General features: G+C 32.9%; 3 protein-coding genes across 3 annotated transcripts; 1 reads left to right on the top strand and 2 right to left on the bottom strand.

The window, feature by feature from the left end:
- The first annotated feature begins 1,172 nt into the window (after positions 1-1,172).
- On the top strand, positions 1,173-3,785 carry LOC135845836 (cytochrome b5-related protein-like). The gene is given in 7 exon segments (XM_065364680.1): positions 1,173-1,667; positions 1,742-1,973; positions 2,079-2,118; positions 2,121-2,475; positions 2,563-2,754; positions 3,057-3,257; positions 3,354-3,785. Coding segments are annotated over 6 exon segments (1,278 nt in total). The 5' UTR covers positions 1,173-1,667; positions 1,742-1,763; the 3' UTR covers positions 3,634-3,785.
- Positions 3,786-4,306: 521 nt separating this feature from the next.
- LOC135845835 (arylsulfatase B-like) lies at positions 4,307-12,321 on the bottom strand. Its single transcript, XM_065364679.1, has 9 exons — positions 11,561-12,321; positions 7,013-7,172; positions 6,652-6,878; positions 6,311-6,566; positions 6,066-6,223; positions 5,829-5,964; positions 5,584-5,751; positions 5,290-5,502; positions 4,307-5,213 (listed from the first exon to the last, which is right to left on the bottom strand). The coding sequence occupies exons 1-9, from the start codon at positions 11,687-11,689 to the stop codon at positions 4,795-4,797; spliced, it is 1,866 nt and encodes a 621-aa protein (XP_065220751.1). The 5' UTR covers positions 11,690-12,321; the 3' UTR covers positions 4,307-4,794.
- A 1,563-nt stretch (positions 12,322-13,884) lies between these two features.
- LOC135845833 (sorting nexin-13-like) lies at positions 13,885-21,613 on the bottom strand. The gene is made up of 18 exons (XM_065364678.1): positions 21,357-21,613; positions 20,811-20,929; positions 20,559-20,655; positions 20,314-20,441; positions 19,986-20,069; positions 19,661-19,869; positions 19,405-19,577; positions 19,197-19,310; positions 18,814-19,105; positions 18,480-18,730; positions 17,746-17,944; positions 17,549-17,641; positions 17,270-17,412; positions 16,952-17,170; positions 15,962-16,141; positions 15,620-15,831; positions 15,429-15,541; positions 13,885-15,336 (listed from the first exon to the last, which is right to left on the bottom strand). Exons 2-18 carry the CDS (start codon positions 20,912-20,914, stop codon positions 15,116-15,118), a joined length of 2,832 nt encoding a protein of 943 aa, XP_065220750.1. The 5' UTR covers positions 20,915-20,929; positions 21,357-21,613; the 3' UTR covers positions 13,885-15,115.
- Between the last annotated feature and the right edge of the window lie 268 nt (positions 21,614-21,881).

Raw genomic sequence — 21,881 nt, 5'->3', positions numbered from 1 at the left:
GGTTATCTTTTGTTGGTAGTTTTAATTGCGTTGATTTTTGCTTGCTGTGTTACTTGTGTGTGAGTTTTCATTCGTTTTTTAAATTATTCTATATTCAAATAATTAGATAAATAATTCTTGTTGGTAATTGAGAATCGTTAAAAAAGTTCTACGAAGTTGAAATTTTGAATTGAATTTTTCATATTCATTTATGACCCGTTGTAATTGTTCTACACGTGCAAATTAAATTGCTTTGTTGGTATTTTATTCAGATGTGCTAAAATATAAATTGAGCAATTTTTTGATTGGAATCAAGTAAACGAACTTATAAAATTATTTTAAAATCAATTTTAATGTTTTTCACCATGTTTTCATTCGTGAGCTGAACAGCGAGCGACTATTTTAAGATATTGTCGAACTGCCTCAAACAAAATTATTGGTATATTTTTGAGCTTTCAATATTTTTTCTAATGGAAGAAGGCTGCCTATTTTTGCTTTTTATGATTACCTAGATGAAAACTCAATAATATTAATTTTCCAAGTGAATGAGTTCGAGGCAATTTTTGGCGAAAATAAATTAGAGGTACTTACCTTGAAAAGTAAACGAAAAAAAAAATGAATGAACCTATAATTAGTGATGTAATAAAATATTAACCACCTAGGTATTTAATAGATGAACTATTTGTGGATTGTACCTATGTTATTTTCTTGCTTTCCTTGAATAATTTAGTTTTTTCTCTCAAACGGATATTGAAACTTTAAAAGATAGAGTACGAGTACCTATATACGTGCACTTTCAATTTTATCTGGATTTTTATAAACTGAATATAATTCTTGAATTCTTATCATTAGAGAACGGATTTTTGTGCTCGAAAAACTTGAAAATATGCACATAAAACATGCATTTATTATGGTCGAAATATGATGTAATTAATACGAGTATATGCATTTATTTTTAAAAAATGCAAAAATATGCAAAATCAACATGCATGTCTGAAGAAAACATTTTTCTAACAGAATAACATGACAGCCTGTTTTTCTCGGTGATTCATTTCATTCCTAAATTTTGAAAATATCAAAATAGTATTCTGTAATTATCTCTGAATAATGTTTAATTTTTAAACAATACTTATTCATTTTTTGAGAATTTTTTTTTTTTGAAGTAGGTATAGTGACGCTTTTTTGATGGAAAAGATAACAAAATTTTAAAATATTAACAAAATTTTAAAAAATGCTGGAAACGAGGGAAATTGTTTTAAAGTGCGGAAATATGCGCTGAAAATGATGAAAATATGACGTTTTATGCATTTATGACCAAGATATGCAACAAACAAATGCGGCTTAATCAACTCCAAATCGTATGAATCGCAAAGATCAAAGTGATATGCGCAATCATCTTTGCAGGATAAAAAAATGCAATTTCATATAAATCCAATCTCTCCTTTAGTATTATCTTAGGCGTTTATCTGAAAATTCTCGATTTCCTAAATGACACCTTTAAGTGTCCGTTTATTTTTGGCCACAAGTGGGTATTATCGTACAAAAGTGAAGTAGGTACATACTTACCTGTCTTCTTGATATGACCTTCGTATCGATAAAGACATTCTCAAGATACGAATTTCTCACATCTGTTTTTTTTAAACTATAGGACATTCACTTTGATGGTAAAAAAAGTGTTTCTTTGATAGGTGATGTTGAAAATTTGTACTATAGTATTTATTTCCTTTTTTGAGTTACTTCGATTGCTCCTTTTTGAATACAGTTAGTGGATAGTGCTGTTCACGATGCCTCCTCAAGCTGCAGAGAAAAGCTGGCCTGAGATTACGTATCCAAGTAAGAGAGACGATGGAATTCCAAGTGTAGATGCGTGGCTAGAAGGTAAACAACTGGATGATGGCGCCGATGGTCTGTGGAGGGTGCACGATAAATTATACGATTTGAATTCATTCATTATGCAGCATCCTGGTGGAGCTTTTTGGCTTACAGTGACCAAAGTAAGCACGAATTTATAATTACCTATCAAATATTTAGTACATATAAGGTAGTTTAGGTAGGTATCGTGCCCCCTATTTTTAATCCGTATGTCTTCGTCTATGCAGGGTACAGATATAACGGAAGCATTCGAATCCCACCATTTGACTCCAGTTGCCGAGATAAACTACTACCTAAATTTTACGTTCGAGATGCCATTTCCCCTCGCAACTCTCCTTTCACCTTTAAACCGAATGGGTTCTATAGAACAATTAAACGCAAAGCTTTAAAACATTTTAATTACAAAGCTCCGAAAATTTCTCGAATTTCGACCACATTTTTAGATTTGCTGTTCATTTCTGCACTGACTTTTGCAGTTTGCTCAGCCAAATATGAAAGTGTTGGGTTTGCAGCCTTAGCAGGAATCATGTTCACGTTTGTACTCAACTGTGCACATAATTTTATTCACATGAAGGATAATATGTGGAGAAGTTATTATTATTATTTTGTCGGATTTAGTCTTAGGTTGGTAGGTATGGTCATTGGTCAAATATGTAGGTATAAATAAACAGATGTCCTTACTCAATGCCAAGAACTCTTCATTGCTTTCAGAGAATGGCGAATTTCTCATTGCTTGAGTCATCATTTGTATCCCAATACTTTGAAAGATATTGAAATAACATTTATGGAACCATTGTTTCAATTTTTGCCGCGGAGAAATAAGTCCGTGTGGATAAGGTACGGGCCTTTGGTGTATTTTCCTCTTTTCTGGGCTCTGTCTCCTTTTTTTCAAATTTTCAACAGGTAAGTGTAGCCTAAGTAGCCTGTGTATTCAATCAGGTACAATAATACCTACTGATAAATAATACATATAAAGGTAGCCAATTCATGAATGTAGGTAGCATTTACTAAAAATGTATTCGAAATATTATTTTCCTATCTAGGGGTGAAAAGTACTACTTTTCCGACCTCGCGAGAATCGCTCGGATGTAAAAATAAGTATTTTCCACCCTCGTTCAGGAAAAATTACTTCACTAAACTCGGAGAAAAAGTGATTTTTTCGGCCCTCGTTGTGTAATATACTATTTTATCTTTTTACTTTTTAGAATCCGTTCAAATAAGTTCTTCTGGCCAGACTACTTATTATTCGTAGTACCTTCGTTAATGCTGATTATAGGAAAATTTCAAATTCATTCTTTATTTTTATGGATCGTATTCTTATTATTTTTCGGTTCGATCAGTTCATTTATTGGATTCACAGCAGCTCATCATGATCATAAAGCATTTCACGAAGGCGATAAAGCAAGGTACCTACTACCTACACCCTGATATTTGTGAAATTGTTGCTGTGCTTATTAAAGGTCGTCCACATTCATGTAACTCTTGTATGTATAAATTTCCAGAAATGACAGAGACTGGGGCTTACATCAAGTTGACACAACTTACGAACGGAAGGAAGTAACTGGGAATATTTTTTTGGGATTGGTGGTGTTTGGCGAACATACGCTACATCATTTATTTCCAACTATCGATCACGTGTACTTGACGGAACTAATTCCAATTTACGAAGAAACTTTGAAAGAATTCGGTGTAGAGTTGAATGAAAAGTCGTATCCAAAGGTAATCGCAGGAACATTTTTACAATTGGCTAGAAACAAACCGAATTTAGCTGCGAGGAATTGAGGAAGCAGAAAAATACTAATTTTGTAGATTTCGTCATCAGTTCTCTGATTTTTACTATGGATTCAATGTTAACGGCTATAGGTACTTCAAATAAAATGGTCGTGATTACTGTTGCAATTTTATTCGACCATGTAATTAAATTTTAAATCAGATTTGTACATTTTCATTAAGGCAAATAATAAAGAATGTAGGTACTTGGATTCTTTTCGTACATCCATCAATTTTGATTGAGCATGTTGCAAAAATTGTTCTTGGCGCTGTAAATCAAGTAGGCAGGCATTCAAAAATTTCTATGTTTTTGGAAGAATTTACTCTTCTTTTTTGGAAATGGAAATTCAAGAAAGCAATAGGTGTACTTGAATTATGAATTTATGATGGAGATGGATTATCACTCACTTTCGCTCAAATTGCAAATTTTCGAGTAAAAAATTATAAAAACATTGAATTGAATGCATTAATATTACTATAACTAATGCTTTTAATTATTTTTTAATATGGAGTACGTAACTAGAACTACTTATTATTGAATTTAATACATTCGGCATTATTGATTGTTGCAAGCATAGTGATTTTTTTTATACTTTCCCAACATTTATCGAATTTCGGGAATATTATTGAAAAACTACCTATGAGAAATTCATAAATTCAATAAATCAATAATTCAAAAGCGCAGTACAGTCTGTGATGAAATTTTTATTCAAATAGGTAGGTAATTTAAAATTAATTCATTACAAATTTTTGAAATTTTTCAAAAATTCTGAAAAAAGATTCAATCACTAAAACGCTCCTTGCGGTAGAAAAGTAAATTAGTGAATTGAACATCGAATCTTAATCGAATCATTCATCGATCTGGATGATCGATGTCGTTCGAGTTTTTGTTTTTGATAATCGATGGAAGAAATTTGAAATTTTTGAACTTGAAGTGTCGCGCTTTTTCTTGGACAATTCGACATTTTTTGATTAATTTAATTAATTAATTAATTATCTATTCGCTTGCGTTCGCGTGTGTTGCTAATTAATGAATCGCGATGGTGATTGAAAGTTATTCTAGCATTGTGCATTTTTCTTTCTCCGATTCGCAGTGTGTACCTGTACCAATAAGTGTCGGATTGATTCAAAATGCATTATTTTAAGTCATCATTTCGCCCTGAAGTTGGTATTTTATGATACACAAGATCTCATACATTGCATCGTAGAGGAAAGCCGTTTTCTGAGTTGTTTTGCTCGACGAGTGATACGTCTGTAGAATGGGAATGTACTACTTTGACGATCACCCCAATTCACCCAGACACCGTTATAATTTGTCGGATCAGCATCTTCATCTCTGGGTTTATTCATCGGAGGTATCACCTCTTGACGATATTTCTCGAATAATTCGCGCATTATTTCCATCTGTAGTGGATTCTCATCGGCCAAATTGTACCTCTCGCAGGGATCTTCTAGTAAATTTATCAAACACGGTGCCTCATTTAGCATACAAGGTGGTCGATGCAGTGCTCTGGAGCAGTCGATTCGTGCTTCTTCTCGTAAGCTGAGGATCTTCTCCGGTGTGAGAATTTCATCAATATTGGATTCTAATTCTACGAATGAAAGATTATACATCGTTATTGAAATGAAACTCGGAATTTTAATTGTGTAGCTAGTGTTTTTTCGTACCTTTGTCTACTTCGTTACTCAAGTCTATACGACGTATATCTATGTGTTTGTGATCGTAATCGGTGTTGTGTAGTGGTAGTGTCAGTGTTGATATAGCTTTAGCCACCGATGAATTTATTATGTCAGCGGTATCGTAGAATGTATCATCGAACACAGCTTCTAAATTGAATATGTTATACCAGTCGTTTTCCGGTCCGGTGGTATTTTTGGTTCCTGAAATAATTGGGTAAGTGAAAAATTGAATGTGACTGATTTTATTTTACTTTAAGTTACATAGAAATCACTTTAGAATACCTTGGATATATTTCCAATCACCCAGACGAATGGCACCGTAAGCGTTACTTTCATGTGCTGGATCAATATTGTAGACAAATTCAGTCCTAGGAGACTCCTCGCTTCCGTTCACAAGATTTTCCCACATATTTTTACCGTCGATTTCGCCAACGTCTTCTAAATTCAATCCTGATGAACAAATTTCAATGGTTATTGAACCAGAGTGTCAGAAAAAACGACTACATTTTTCATTATAAATTACCTACCTGCTGCTTTGCATAAAGTAGGTAAAATATCAACCATATGCATCATCATGTTGGATACTCTCTGTTGTCTGGTAAAAAGAGGACTCCAAACGATGGCTGGAACTCTGGTACCACCTTCCCATTCAGTAGATTTGATCTGGAGAATATAATCAAATATTACAATTACGATTGTGTCCTTTTGATTGTTATTATTTGTCGAAGATTCAGTTGAGTAAGGAATTTTAAATCAACTCTTACCCCTCTGAAAGGATAATTTGAACCAGTTGTTGCGTAAATTCCAACAGTTGGAGCTCCGTTATCAGACATGAAAAGTATTACAGAATTTTCCAGCATGTTTTTATTTTTCAACGCTTTTACAACTTTTCCCACTGATTCGTCAAGTTTGGACACCATCGCTTCAATTGATAGAAAACAATATTGAATTTAACATAATCAAAACTCTCAAGAATTTCTTTTCAAATCATTATTTTTAACTTCCTCACCAGCATATTTTCTTTTTTCAAGATTTGGTATATGACTGAATTTTTTGATTTCTTCTTCTGGAGCCTGTAAAGGATCATTCTTAGCTCCAGCATGGGGAGCAATTTGAGATAAATATAAGAAAAGAGGTTTTTCTGCGTTGTGTTTTTCAATCAAATCGACTGCTTTGCCAGTGAAAACATCAGTCGAGTATTGACCCTCGGTTTTCCAATCTGTTTTTAAATCATTTCTCATATCGTACCCAATGAAAGGACCGAACTGTAATTTTAAATTGAATCGAAGGATTATTTTTCTGTTTCTAGAAGTCCTTATAGCTGTAGTATGTCCGAATTGATTTACGTACAGTTTCTTCAGCATAATGAGAAAAATAGTCTTGATGACCTTGCCAATAACCGTAAAATGAATCGAATCCCCTTTTAGTTGGCGTGTATACTTCTTTATAAAATCCTAAATGCCATTTTCCAATCAAATGTGTGCTGTAGCCGGCATCTTTCATAAATTCTGGAAGTATTTTCCTATCTAATGGTAAACCAGTAGGTTCAGCTTCTAGTATGACTGAATGTTGAGTACCTGAATGAATTATAGGTAGATGGAAATTCTGAATGAGTATCAAAATGTTATGATTCATGCAAACGATAAAGAGAGGAAGTACCTAGGTACCTATACCTAACTACATATCTCTACCTGTGAGAGGAATGCGTTACCTGTGTGTATTGGGTATTCTCCGGTCATAAGAGCTGATCTGGAAGGTGTACATAGCGATGAGGTGTGAAAGTCGTTTAAGATGACACCATGGTAGGCTAATGCATCTATGTTGGGCGTTTTAATTACGTTTGATCCGTGGAAACTGACATCGTTCCATCCCTATAATCGTTTAATTGAAAATTTAGGATTCAAATTCAGAATACCCAATTAAAGTAATCTGACTATGTGGCTGATATGTTCAATGAACTTTATGAGACTTTCACGTTAAAAGTAGGTAAATATTTTTTTTAAAAGAAAAACGAAAGACTCCAGTGGGTGATTTTTGAAAATCATTGGTTGTTGAGTACATAGTTACAAAAAAATCTTTATTATTTTCATTTTTTATGGTAAATTTTCGATATTTTCAAAATTTTATTTCGCCTTGTACCTCCATAAAAAAAATTCATTTACTTTTTTTCCATTGTTGCAAGTCATTTTTGAAGAACAGTAAGTAGGTAGGTGATACTTTCTTTTTTTTTCAAGTATAAAAGCACTTTTTTGATATTCCAAACTAAAATTTTTTCAAAAATATTATGCCTCGCTAGCCTTTCAAATTTTTTTTTTTTTTTCTGAACTAGGTTGAAAAAGTATGATGATAATTTTATTAAAAACGTTCAAAACTAATTGAAAAATTTGAAAAACAAAAAATTCAGACAGTAAAAATATCGTTAACTCTCGTCCACCCCCCTCGAAAAATATCAAGACCCCCCTCCCCTACTGAAAAAGTGAAAAATTTAGGTGTGAAATTTTGATCTCTCTTTTCCTCCTCCAAAAGTAGTCGTGAAATGTTTGCAGAATCGCCCATGAGGAATTGAAATGGTAAAGGTATTTTTGACACCTCCCGCTGCCTTCCTCCAAAAAATTTAAAAAAATGACTAACGATACCGAAAAAGCGAAAAATCAACATGTGGGTCATTCCACGTCAATTGGACCAAGAAGTGGTAGGGGGGTTCGGCGATTTTTTTGAAATTTTTCCTCTGGAAAGACCTTTTGAAGGGATGACCAATGACGCAAATCGCAGCCCTCTAGCCCATTTTTAAAGGCAGGCAGGGGGTGTCAAAGTTTTCAGTGAACCTAAAATATCATCCATTTCAGCAGTGGATTACTCGATATCCGCGATACTTACCGAAATGGAACATTTTCCCCTAGTTAGGGGTTTTGAAAGGCTTTTTGGTGATATCTCATAAAAATCAGTGTTGCCGCTTTTTTTCGTACAAAAAATTAGCTCAAAAAGTTTCGAAACGTAGTTTTCATATCGTTCCGACTCTCAAAAATTCGGAAAAAAATATATTATGGACAACTTTTCATGCTGAACAACATATTAAAAAATTGGGACGGTAACATGTTGCACAGTTGATTTTAAAAAATTTAAATTTTGCGAAAAAATGCGATTTTTTGATTTAAAACAAGAAAACAAGTTTTGATAGGTGAAGTTGACCCATTTAACCCCTATTTTTACGTATCTATTGAAAAAGTTGAAAAAACCCTTTCACTCGATGAATAATGAACTCCTCACAAAAAATCCAAATTCGAAAAAATTCAATTTTCAATTTCAAACATCAAAAAAAGTTTAAATTTATTCAGTTGTCTTATTTTGACCTCTTTCTGACGTATTTTATGAAAAAGTTGATAAAAATTACACTCACAACAAAAAAATTGAAATTCGTTCATTTTTTGAATCTTTTCGAATTTTGATTTTTTTGTGAGGAGTTCATTTCATCGAGTGAAAGGGTTTTTTCAACTTTTTCAACAGATACGTAAAAATAGGGGTCAAATGGGTCAACTTCATCTATCAAAACTTGTTTTCTTGTTTTAAATTAAAAAATCGCAATTTTTTCGCATACTTTACAGAATTTTTGAGAGTCGGAACGATATGAAAATACGTTTCGAAACTTTTGGGCCCCCTTACCACTTCTTGGTTCAATTGACGTGGAATGACCCATGTTGGATGTGGAACCTCTCTCCCTTCTCCACCATACAGGAGTTGTGAAGTGTTTGAAAAATAAACTGTCAAAATACTGCTCGAGTCCTACTTTTTCATTTTGAAATTTTGTTATACACTTGGCAATTGTTTGAGATGGAAAATTTGTTATTTTTTCCCTGTTTTTTTGTTTTAATCACAAAAAATACATTTGCGAAAAAAATAAAGAGTTTGAAAAAAATGTAGGTATGTACATTGTAAAGTTTCTCAACTGTAGAATATGATAAACGTACCTATTATTCTTTTGAAGGCCTCTGGTATTTTCGAAATAAATTTATTGTTAGACCAAAACTCGATTTGATTTTAAAAATAAACAATTTGCAGGGTGTCCACAGGTCTGGAAAACCTGGAAAACCTGGAAAAGTCAGGGAATTGTGTCGGTCTGGAAAAGTCAGGGAAAAGTCAGGGAATTTCGTAATTTTCACGCAAAATCCCTGGAATTTTGAAAAAACGATCAATTGAAAATTCTGAATAAGGACCTGTGATGAAAGAAAAACACTGTTTTTCACTTCTCGAAACGCAAATTTTCAAAAGCTTTTGCCCTCGCTTCGCTTGGGCTTCTTTTCTTTTTTAAGGGCTCCATGAAAATTTCTAGATTATAAAAATCACGTTTTTATGCCAAAAAATGAACTCCTCACGAAAAAAACACCGTTCTTAAGCATCTCGAAATACATACAAATTACAAGAGCTTTCGCCCTCGCTTGGGCCTGTTCTATTTTATTTTTCAAAATCAACTTAAAATTTTAAAAGCCCAAAAAAAAGCTACTCGTCCTCACTAAGAAAACCAAACATAATTCAAATATTCTAAAATTTTAAAAGCCAAAATAAAGCTACTCGTTCCACATAAAAAAAACCTCGTTTTTATGACTCTCGAAACTCAAATTCTCAGAACCTCAGAACCTTCCGCCCTCGCTTCGCTCGAGCCTGGTCTGTTTTCTTTTTCAAGAGTAAACTTCCTTCAAAAAAACATCCATTCAAAACAAAACTCGTTTTCAGGCATCTTGAAATAAAAATTTTTGAAAGTTCTCGCCCTCGTTTCGCTCGGGCCAATTTGTCTCTCATTTTAAAATGAACAAATTTCACATTTTGAGGCCTTCAAAAATCAAAAAAAGAAAAGAAAAATTTTCATAAGTTATATGAATACGTAGGTATTTATCAATTGGCCAAACTTGATGCATGTTTTATTTATTTTTAATTAGAAAAGTTAATAATCAAAGTTAAGCTGTTTTTTTATATCCGAAGAAGTATCCAGTTCGAAGAGAAGCTTATGAAAAAAAATTACCCCCCCCCCCAATTTTTTTTAAATTGAAGTATGGGGTGAGCATAGAAAATTGAGAAAAATGGTCTGGAAAAATGGAAAAATTGGTCTGGAAAACCTGGAAAAGTCAGGGAAAATCATTTCCAGAAATGAGTGGACACCCTGAATTTGTCATGATAGCATTTTTCTTTCGCCCATTACAGTACTATGGTGTAGTGTTGGGGCTTCATTTTGAATAATCCGAACTTTGTTTTTTATTTTTGATGAATTTTCAAAATTGAATTTTTCAGTTTTGCAAAAAATATTACTCCTTCAGTTCACAAGCTAGGCAACTTATCGTGATGATGTGTTTTGTTCTTCTATGTACTTCAGTAGGTAATACGTATCTGTGGTTGAAATAGGTACCTTCCTCATCCTGGCAGTGTTCGTTTGAACCCCCTCCCTCATTTTAATTCCAGTTGCCTTGCATGTTGCGAGAAATGTATTATGACTTCCTGAGCTTTCTGTCCTTATCTCCGAAACTCAAATTTCTATCAATCTTAAATTTTGAAAGCACTAGAAATTCAACTTTTCTGGAAATGAAGCAGTGTTTTACAGATAGATGTAATTTGATTGATCACATTTCAGTCACGATTCAAAAGTGGCCGAAGAAAATCGTCAGTTAATGTTTAAACTTCCAAAATTTGTGTTTAGATTTTTGAATTTTAATTGAGAATTTTGACTTTTCTGATCCCTACGACCGACCATTAGTAATTTCCAAGTTACGAAACCAGGCTAAATTCAAATATTATCTACATTAAAATAAAGATAATTTTATAAGTAGTGTTGAAGCAAACGATTTAAAAATTTTTTTTGTCTTCAACAACTCTGATGGTGGCAAAAACTTCAATTTTGATGATAACATATTTTTATATTATTGAAATAAATGTCGAATTTTTTTATTGCAGTTGTCAAAGTGTTTACGGTGCCAACCTTTTTCGATAAAAAAAATAATCGCTTTTCTGAATTTTAACGCGCTCAATTGTTATTTCTTTTCATTTAAGGTAGGTACTCGAGAAATTAAAAATAGATACCTACTACCTACATTCTACTACAGAGATTATTATAATCGTTTATTTACGTAAACTGCTTATAAGCTTCGCGCATTCTGTCTAAGTTGATTTCGTAACACAAACGAAAATTAATGTTGCACGAAACGAAGACGTTTATGAACATTCTTAAGTATTTCGGAATATACGTAGGTATAGGTAGTTAAAAACATTGACTTACCATATCATCTGCGGTGATAAGAATAATATGTGGCTTTTTCGATACATCGGAGGAAGCTATCCATCTCGGAGACGACAAATATACGACAAAAAATACGAATAACCGATACACTAAAACTCGAAAAGACATTTGCGCGATTTTTTCAAAAGACGCGGACACGGTTGGAAAATTTTGCAGTTGATATTAAACCATGCGTTAGTTAAAAAAGTAGTGTGGGTAATTTTTATCAATTTTTTTCACCTTAATGCCCGTGTAAATAGGAATGCTAGGTGTTTCGTACAAATAATTACACTATACTATTGTTTCCAACTGGTGAATTATTATGGTTGCTAACACGGTGATTTGTTTTTTTGACGTCGAATAGATTTATAGTTAGGTAGTTTTATGAAAAAAAAAAATTAAAATTCACATAAAATCCGCGTGTATCCTCGCCGATGATCGGATTTGAAAATGAGTCTACGTCAAACGATGAATTTGCTAATGAACCGCGGTATTCGGTCGAATGTGTTAAAGCTTTATAGTTATGTGAACAAATTTGAATTAAAATTGCGATGATTTTGTTATCTCACCGGGTACCCCATCATTAGTGGTTTAATTTACCAATTCATGCTTTTTACCTGCAGAATCCCGTGTGTTAGTCACGGGTTTTCTAACGCGTGAGCAACGTACATACGAAAAACACATGATATGATTACATCGAACTTAGTTAGGTAGGTAACATTGTAAGAGATAAGATGGTCGAGATTTTGTAGCATGCTTATGGTATAATATGCGAATAATTGATGGAAATCGTCAGGTAGTCGCATATAAACTGGTTTTTCTGCGTTTAGATTTTAAAAATACGTAAGCAATGGGCAATTCGTCGTGAAGTTTTTTTTTCTCTTTCATTTCCTTTTCAACTTTGATAGCTTTTTTTTCTACCATCGTTCGAACTGCAGCATGAATAAATTTATAAATTTATTCGAAATCATTGTAATCGTGATTGAAACGTACTTGAAAAGTTAAAGATAAGTTGGTGCGAGCTGCGAGGATTTTTCGAAAGCAAGAAAAAATGATGGAAATTTATACCCATGTGTCAAGTTGTAAATATTTTAATTTGAATAGACTGGCTAGGTAAATGATTGGTATGGTAATTCGATTTGAATTCAACCAATCGACAAAGAAACGTAGAAAATTTAATCGCTGTGTTTTTAACGAAGAGTTTAGGCTGGCCTAGCCTACATGAAAATAATCTTTAGCGAAAAAATGTAAAAATTACCTCATCGCAGACCTAATACGAGGAATTTTTCATATTGAAAATGAAACGAAAAAGTGTTCAGAAAAATTCGTCAAATTTTTCATTGTCAACATCTGAGAATGGATCACCAACTACATATTATGCATCTTTTATTACAATTCAGCTTTCTGTGGTCTTTTTAGCATAGTAAATAATCTTAAAAATATTTTTATTTGCAATTTTTTTCCATTTTAATGAGCTACAGCGCAAACAACAACATTTACTGTGTTAAATTTTTGATACATTGCCAAAATTAATTCGAATTGAATTGGAAAACGCAGTCACTTTTTTTATCTTAACAACATATTAATTTAAACTGGAATTATGCCTGGAGAAACAGGGGATAGGAATGAAAGGAAGCGGTACCAGGAACATGGTTTTTAATACAGAAACCGATTTTCATCTCTATTCTACTGTGTAGAAAATTAATTTTACGAACGGTCTATTTTTGCCATTTTCAAAAATTCACCTAAAATCGAAAAATCAAATTCAGTAGCTAAAAATTTGGTTCCGAGGTGACAATGACATGCACTTCCAGTGAGCCAAATTTCAGCGCATACCCAGAGTTTATGGGTTGTAAAGATGTAAAGATTCCTTTGTAAGTAAAAAATAGCGAACTTGACTTCGAGCAGTTTTTATCGCATTTTTGGAAATTTTTTAGTTTTTCATGTTACATTGATCTGAGTTTTTTCGTACAATTCAAATTTTGCTTCATCCCCCTCCCCCCTACCAATATTGGTACAGAAGTGGAGAATGCGTTTAGAAATATTTGCAAAAAAATTAAGTTTTTGTTGACGCATAGTTGGGCGAACTGAGGGCCAAGGAGTCATTTTCAAGATTTCAGAATACAGTTTGAGGGTCCAGAAAACTGAAAAGAAGATTCCATTTTACCATGCAAAGGATGTTCAAAATTGAACTAAAAAAGCGCAAATCGTTGTGAAATAATTTCTCCAACTGGTTCGGAAATGTGTTATTTCTAATCATTATCTACCCATTTTATGGCACTGAAAAAAAAAAATTGAATGGAAGAATTAACGAAAAACGAATGTAAAACGTTAACGGAATGCGTATATTTTTGAACAAAATGGTTGATTTATGCATTAGGCGCACATCATTTTTCAATTTACTCAATCCACATAGTACGTATAATATTTGCTTACATTATGTTATCGTAAATCACTGTTTTGAATAATAAATGTTACCATGTACATACATATGTATTACGATGCAATATAAATACCACGCAAATAAAAAAAAAAAATTGTTCACATTTAAATCAATAGGTAGGTATTAAATAATTCGACTACATACTCATAACTAGGTAGGTAAAGGTACTAGATAGGTATATTTAAAATGAACATAAAATCGATATAATCAAAAACTTGATCGTTTGTTGGTACAAGAAGAAATATGCTGACTGACAATGAGACAAAAATAGGATAAAATTGTATAACTATTTATAAAAAATAATAATATTATAAAATAAAAAAATAAAACACAAAAAAATTCCGTAATACGATGGGGTAATATAAAAACACAGGCACACAAAAAAACTTCTCTCGAAATGAAATACGTTCTCCTTAAAATAAATAAAAAATATACATTTTCTTTTGAAAAAAAAAAGGTAGGTAATAGGTTCATAAATATATTACACATAACGATAATAAAATATTAAAAACTGAAAAATGGAATGAAATTATGATTTTTTTGCTCGCAATATTTTGGTAACTACGCTAGAGATTCCAGAATATGAGTGGTCAGAGAGAGGGAGAATGAGACTTATGAGCTTAACATAAAATTTCTATTATTCCTAGGTATATATTTTTACGACAGGAAAATAAATAAATAAAGAGAAGGAAGTAACCGTGTACATGTCTAATGAACTGGCTGAATGAAAAATACTATAAAATTGGTACTGGAAGGAATACGCGTACGTACGTCTTGTAGATCTTACGTACGATGATATAATGATATTACATATTATTATAAGTCAGAATAGAAAGATATATGGAAGCAAAAATGAGAACCGTCGAATTGACTTCGTTTTCACGTATTAGTTCTGTGTTTTTTTCCATCATTTCTTTAAAATCACAGTTTGAAAAACGAAATAGAAAAAGAAGAAAACTAAATGATAACGAAAAAAACGTTTTATAAATGCGTTAGAAAATGATAGGAAAAAAATTGACAGTAATATTTGTGCAATTTTTTTCTCTCCTTGGAAGCAACGACGCGACAGTGGCGTGGGTAAATAGGCGAAGAGAAATTCGAACCAGAAAAAATTATTTTTTAGTTTTAATTTTCTGTTTGTTGTACAATACACGGGGAGACTGAGAGTGCAGTTTTTGCAGCAAACCGTTTAAATTAGGGAAAAGTGTGACTAGAATTCCTTCGAAGAACACGTAAACCAGACGTTTGTTAAGTACTTGATGTTGGAACATCGAAAACACCAGCATTAAACCAGTTCGAGATGTCTCACTTCCTAAAATGTGTTTCAATTCATCTGTAAAATAATGAAGAAAAATTAATTTTTATAAAATTCATTGTAAAGCAGGGAGATGGACGAAGAAGAGTGAAGACTGAGGGGATGTATACCTGAGAGACTGGCTAATAAGGCGCATTTCGCAGCTACTCTGGTTTGCATTCGTATATCATTATCTCGAGGCGGTGATGGTACAGCTCGTTGGCTATTTGGCCAAATCGAGTTTCTGTAAATGAAAATGATTGATTAAGAAATTGAATAAGGGATGTTTGTGAAGAGTCCTTCAAACTTGGGAATAACTTACTTGATATTAGCCAAACAAAGGGCAACCTTTGGTGGGCTTGTAATCACAGCTACATAGTCTAAGATCCGTTTATTAACAATATCGCCGAACATGGCATGCATAACTTGACGCAAAAGAGCAATGATTCGTTTACGTAACCATTGGTTTCTGGTCTTTAAATCAAATACTTCAGTCATCAGCAGTAACATAATACGAAGTGGAATATTATCGCTCTGTAAAATGTTCCGAGACAAAAAGTTAACAAATTATGATTAATATTGGTCTTATTAAATTGACAAAATAATATTTGTTTTAATTTATAAATTTAGAATGATTTGATACCTAGTTTGGTTTGTTTCTTACCTCAAAATCAATCTCTGAACTGACTTTCATTGTCTCTTCTTCCTCCTCGTTACGCGATGGCTTTTGAAACACTCGACTAAATCCTTCCATAACACCATCAACGGTATTGAGGAGATTATCAGGCATGGTTTTGACTGCATTTCCGACCATTTTCAAAGGATTTATGAGCAAGTTGTCGAGCTATAGAGAAATGAACGAAAATAACGAATATAAGATTCATTCGAGTGATTTTTCATGGGTGTGAAATTTGAACCATTTTTTTGAATTTTTTAGAATATTCAAATCGTTTTATTGAGTTAAAAAATTTGCATGTTGGAAAATATGAATTTTTTCCTTTTCAAGCTAATCAATAATGATCATACGAGCAGAGAGAGGGGGCTGTTTTCAGATTTCAAAACAAAATTTTGATTTTTTTGTCTGATGTTTTGTACGGTCATTTTGATCAATCGATATAATAATCATCTTCGCAGAAAAATTCTACTTATACCAACTTTGAAACATTTTAAATTTTTTCTCACTGTTGGATAAGCATAATAATTTATGTTTTTTTTTTTTTTTGAATTATTAATTTACTTACCTATGATATATTTTTTAGTACAAATGATGGAAAATTTGGGAGGTTAGTTTTGGACAAGACAACGCCATTCGTGCAAATTTTAAAAAAATATTTCCAAAAACAGAAATTTTTTGATTTTTTCCATGTCTTTTGAAGAAATCAAAAATCGCACTTGAGGCTCCAGAATGACCGAGAATGACGAGATTCGGTTCGAGGGAGTTGATTGATCTTCCGTAATTTTTAAATACATAATGATTTCTCCAAAAAGCATTTTCCAAAAATAATCAATGCATTTTCAAAAATTCGCCAAAAATTGAGAAATCGATTTGGGCGGCTGAAGTATTCGTCATAGTGGTTTTAGACCAAGTTTTTTCGAAACATCACGGTCCCGTTCAAATCAGAGGCACGCCTTGAGAAGTTTCATATCAACGTACCGTCTTGGATAATGGTCCACCTGGGACAGCTTTACCGAATTCAGGATCTAGAAACGATAGCAGCATATCTTGCAACGAAGGATGTGACTTGATGACGTTAAGCTGCATCAGAATCTTCATGTAGTTGTTCAGCATCTTCATACGTTTCTCCAAAACATTACGTTCCATGTTGTTGAAGGTCTTCTTACCAGGAAATGGGACTTGGGCTAAATCTGGATACTGTGAAAAAAGTGTACTTTTGTGAATTTACGTTCAGTTGATATGTATTTACTTCGGCAAAAAGCCACAATATATGATTCAAAATTGAGTATAACTTACTTTTTCTCTAAGCTTTTGATGTAGATCATAAAAATCTGAATACCTTCTATACACGTGCCAGCTATCAGAACGTCCATCGTTGTAGAATTTTGTAGCAGCGATCGCATAAACGCCAAAAGTTTTACCACTCTCTTGTACCAAACCTGCAACAGCAACAACACAACCATAACAAATAGGGAACTTGCTAGCAAAAATATTCATTTTGTTTTGGATATCTCATTTTTTTTGATAATGTATTACTACGAGAAATACTATCAATAAAAAATGTTAATAATTTACCTGTCTCGATGATTTTGGCATTCAACGTAAAACATGCCGTCTGACTCGATTGTAGCATTTCTTCGACCGTGGTCGCGTTATTATCGATGTTACCTGTCGAATGTGTACGTGATTAGAATAAGTATATTAACGAGATGAAGGGTGAAAGAAAAAAAGGGTCAAAGTGTTACTCAAAGTGTACGTTAACAATATGGTACCTGTTGATTCTTTGTTTATAATTCTAGTAGGCGAGTTTCCAACAGATGAATCAGTAGACGAAGCAAGTAGTTCGTCTGCAGAGGTTACTTCGTCGTCGTCGTTATCTTTTATCAATGGTTCTTTTATTAGTTCGAGTTCAGCTAGTAATGTTATGTAGGAAGCATGATTTTGAAATCCTGGCAGAAATTTGTCGTCGTTCTGTAAAAAAAAAAAAAAATGAAGTTGGAAGAAGATAATACCGCGGAAAAAAATAAATAATTCAAGTTTTCTTTCGAAGGAAACTTCTGAAGTTCCAAGCCGTAATTTCTGCAAGACAAGAGTTGAGTCAAAATTTGAATAAAAATACTTCGTAGAAAAATTTAGAAAATATAAAATTCAAAATTACGTACGTTTTATTATTGAAAGATTCACAAAAACTCATCATTTTAGGGAGAAAAAATACTTAATTTTTATTTTCAATCTGAAATGTTTTCTACTTGCATTTTAAAGGTATTTTGAAGGAGGAGAAAGTGGGATTAACATTTTTTTGAATTCAATTTAAACATGAGATATTTGAAAATCTACTGAAAATTAGCGAAAAGAATAGCAATTTAAAATCAGATTTTTTTCTTGATGACGTATCTACACGTTCAATTCAAAGAACCGTTTCAAAAAAATGTTGAAATTGGTAAAATGGATCCCCCTCGTTCCAAAACAATTATACACGTTTAAAAAACTGACCAGCTAGACTCACTTGTAAAGTGCTATATAAATGTTGAATAACATCATCGAACCAATTCTCTTTCGGAGCTTCGGTATTCATTCGAACGTACAGTGATCTGACAATTAAACTATCCGAAATTAATTTAAGATTGGATTTCTCCGAGAGGTATTGTTCGTAGAGTAAATGAGCAGCGCTTTTGAGCTGCTCGAAGGTCTTTAGTTCTTCAGTTTTAGGTTTACTAGACGACCTAGAGAGTTCTTGTTTGGCAGAAATTTTCCATCCTGCGAAAAAAAATGAATACAAAATTGAATACATTTGTCTCAATGGTAACTATACGAAGCTAATAGTGACGGTGTTACTTTACCTTCTATGTTTAAATACGCGAAGATATATATTTGGTATCCGATTGAAGACATATAATCAATGAAATAAGATAAGGCGATATTATTACGTAATATTAAATCTAATGGTAATTGTATAAGCTTCTCTTGAGATAGTAATTTGGTATAATCGACAGTCGACGGAACACCGGTTGAGTCTCGATCTGAACCTTCTTGCAGTCTGCTTAATCGTACGTCGATGATTTTTGATACGTAAAGCAAACTGCTTAATTGGTTTTTGATAGAGTTATCCGATTCAGCGTTGGGATTGCATCTCTGAGGGGAATGAAAAATAATTAGTAAAAAAGGCGATATATTGAAATAGACAAGATGAATTAGTACTTATACTGATATCGCAACTTCTTACCAAAGATGAAATCTCTTTTTGAACGTACGATCTTATGGAATATAATTCGTCTACGTTGTTCGTAGTCTTGAGAATGTTTAAAAATATATCACTAGAGACTGGAAAATCGCTACACTGTAATCAAATTTTTGAATTGGGATGATCAGTTTAAATAATCAAAATAGATAATTTCAACGAAGAATATAAATAGAGGATTGAATCAACTCACCATCCATATAATACTTTGGTTAACGTAATCCGGATCTGAGACCATCGAAATAACTGGATAAAGTATAACCTCGGCCAGAATCTCTCTGGTCAACGACCTCAACGGTCTGCATAAAAAATCCGATTCTGGAATCACTTGGTATAGGAAAGCATCGGCTATATTTTGCAAATATACTGAAAATGAAACGAATAATACAGATTAATATATTTTTCTTGAGCAGGAAGAAATGAGAAGAGTGTAGAAATAATCGAACTACCTTTTTCTTCTTTGGCATTCATACATATATGATCCCTGCACATAGCACCGTGCTCCAAAGTGAATTCTAGATCGAAAAAATACGTTTCTAGGTTACCATGATTAGCAGACTTGAGTTTTGATCTAGCCTGCTTGAAAAGACGCAGGTGGGTAGCGAGATCGTCAACTAGCTGTGTGGTAAAATATGGAATCCAGTCGACTTCTTTTATCCTAGAAAATCAGAGAAACGAGACAATTATGTAGAGGAATACTGTTAAGATTTTCCATGTAATAACACGAGTAACTACGATCGTTTTAATACGAAATCATCGAAGTTACTTACTAACCTATTGGCTAATGTGAAAATTATCTTATGAGCAGTATCTTTTAACTGGTAAGGAAATTCTTGATCATCGCTAATCTTATCGTACCTGTAACAACGAACACGTGTATAATACGTTAAATTGAATTTAAAAAATGTATAAATGAGGATAATGTTAGCTTCGATATGTAATAATGTACATTACATATTACGGTACAACCTAGTTATTATCGTAATACATAAATTATGAATCACTCATTAGAAAGAGAAAAAAACACATCGCAATTACAATCAATGAAACTAAAATAGCTGATACGAACAATTCGATAATAACCGAGTTTATTTATATTTACCAAGGATGTATGAAGTCTCGAAAAACGTAATATAAAATAGTCTGCAATTCTTCGTCTATAACGTGAGATCCGGTGAATCGATTATCGAAATTATACTTTTTCTGGTTCTTTTTCATCAACTCTATTACCTAAAATTTGGTCATGAAATGAATTAGTAAAACGTTCTTTCAATATGTATTCCAAATTCTGTCAACTTAGCGAAAGTCAGACGACTATAATTCAAATTAACGGAAATTTCTATTAACCTGAGGTAAACCGGTACTGTCGTATGATAAGTTTGATATTTCATTTAGACTTTCGTCGATGGTGTGCCTTTGCTGGATATACACGTACGTTATGGCTCTGTAATTAAACGAATATGGATTGTAAATACAAATAAATAATTAATCGTTCGACAATTTTACATTAATATCGTTAATTTACGAATGTATTTGTACAGATGTTCGTGTTAATTAACGTTGTGAGCACTAAATCAATACACATATTCGACTACTTACCCGGAAATAAACACCAGGAAGGATGAAACTACGACTAAACAAGTTGTATATCCGAATGTGGCCACACTTAGGACGACTACCAACATAAACCAGAGAATTTTCATGGTTTTTTGTGTCTGCTGCGAATAATAAACAAAGTTTATAAATTAGTTCAGCATCGAGTAATACAGTATGTTATCGGTAGGATTTATTGTGCGGTGCAGTTTGATATAAACGTGAATTGTTTGGAGTTTGATAAGAGAGAATAATGACATCAGTGAAGATTGAAGTGGTTCGCAGGCTTGAGAAAAAATATTCAGTACGTAGATTTTATTACGTCGTAGTTACGAGATTTTGCAATACACATGCAGATGAAAATATTATCGAATGACAACATAAGGAAGGATTAGATGGGCGAGAGTTTCGCAGATGTGTTTTGATATATCGATGATATGATAAGGAAACTGAAATTGCACCGAATGAACGGATAGAAGATAGAATGGTACGATATGCAAATTTAGCTTTGAAGAATATATGAAATGTAAATTAGTTAAATAAAAATCTTACTCAACAACATAATTCGAAGTTGGTAGTTGTACTCGAACGATCCATAAAAGTAATTCCGACGATTAATTAATCCAACATATGGTACGAATTGAATGTTATGTTTTTGTTCATTGGGCGAAAGAGATTCGGTAGCCAAAAAATCGAACACACCACGAATAGATTTGCCCTTTTTGTTCTCGTATTTCGAAAAATATCAACTGTTGACAACACTCCACCGTCGAAAATGATAAGAGAATCGGATTCAAGTGAAGTAATGCGAGTGCGTGTGTTTTTCGACGACTGCTTCGGCCTTCAAAACGGACCAATCAGATGGTTTCTAACAGCCAGCGTTATCGTTTATTCAAGAAACGATGTTATGGTGCTGTGTAATTTTGGCTGGTCAAATTTACAAATTGATAATTTTTTCAGCAGCCTGGGCTATCCATGCTCTTGTTTTTTAATATTTATAATGCGTATTGATTCTGCAGAAGTGTAGTGTGAAATTAATTCCAGGGTTGAAGTTGTACGAGAACGAGAGTAGTGTTA

Source organism: Planococcus citri, chromosome 4 (assembly GCF_950023065.1).
Source record: "Planococcus citri chromosome 4, ihPlaCitr1.1, whole genome shotgun sequence".
Classification (NCBI taxonomy): Eukaryota; Metazoa; Arthropoda; class Insecta; order Hemiptera; family Pseudococcidae; genus Planococcus; species Planococcus citri.
This window is presented reverse-complemented; position numbering and strand designations above follow the sequence as displayed.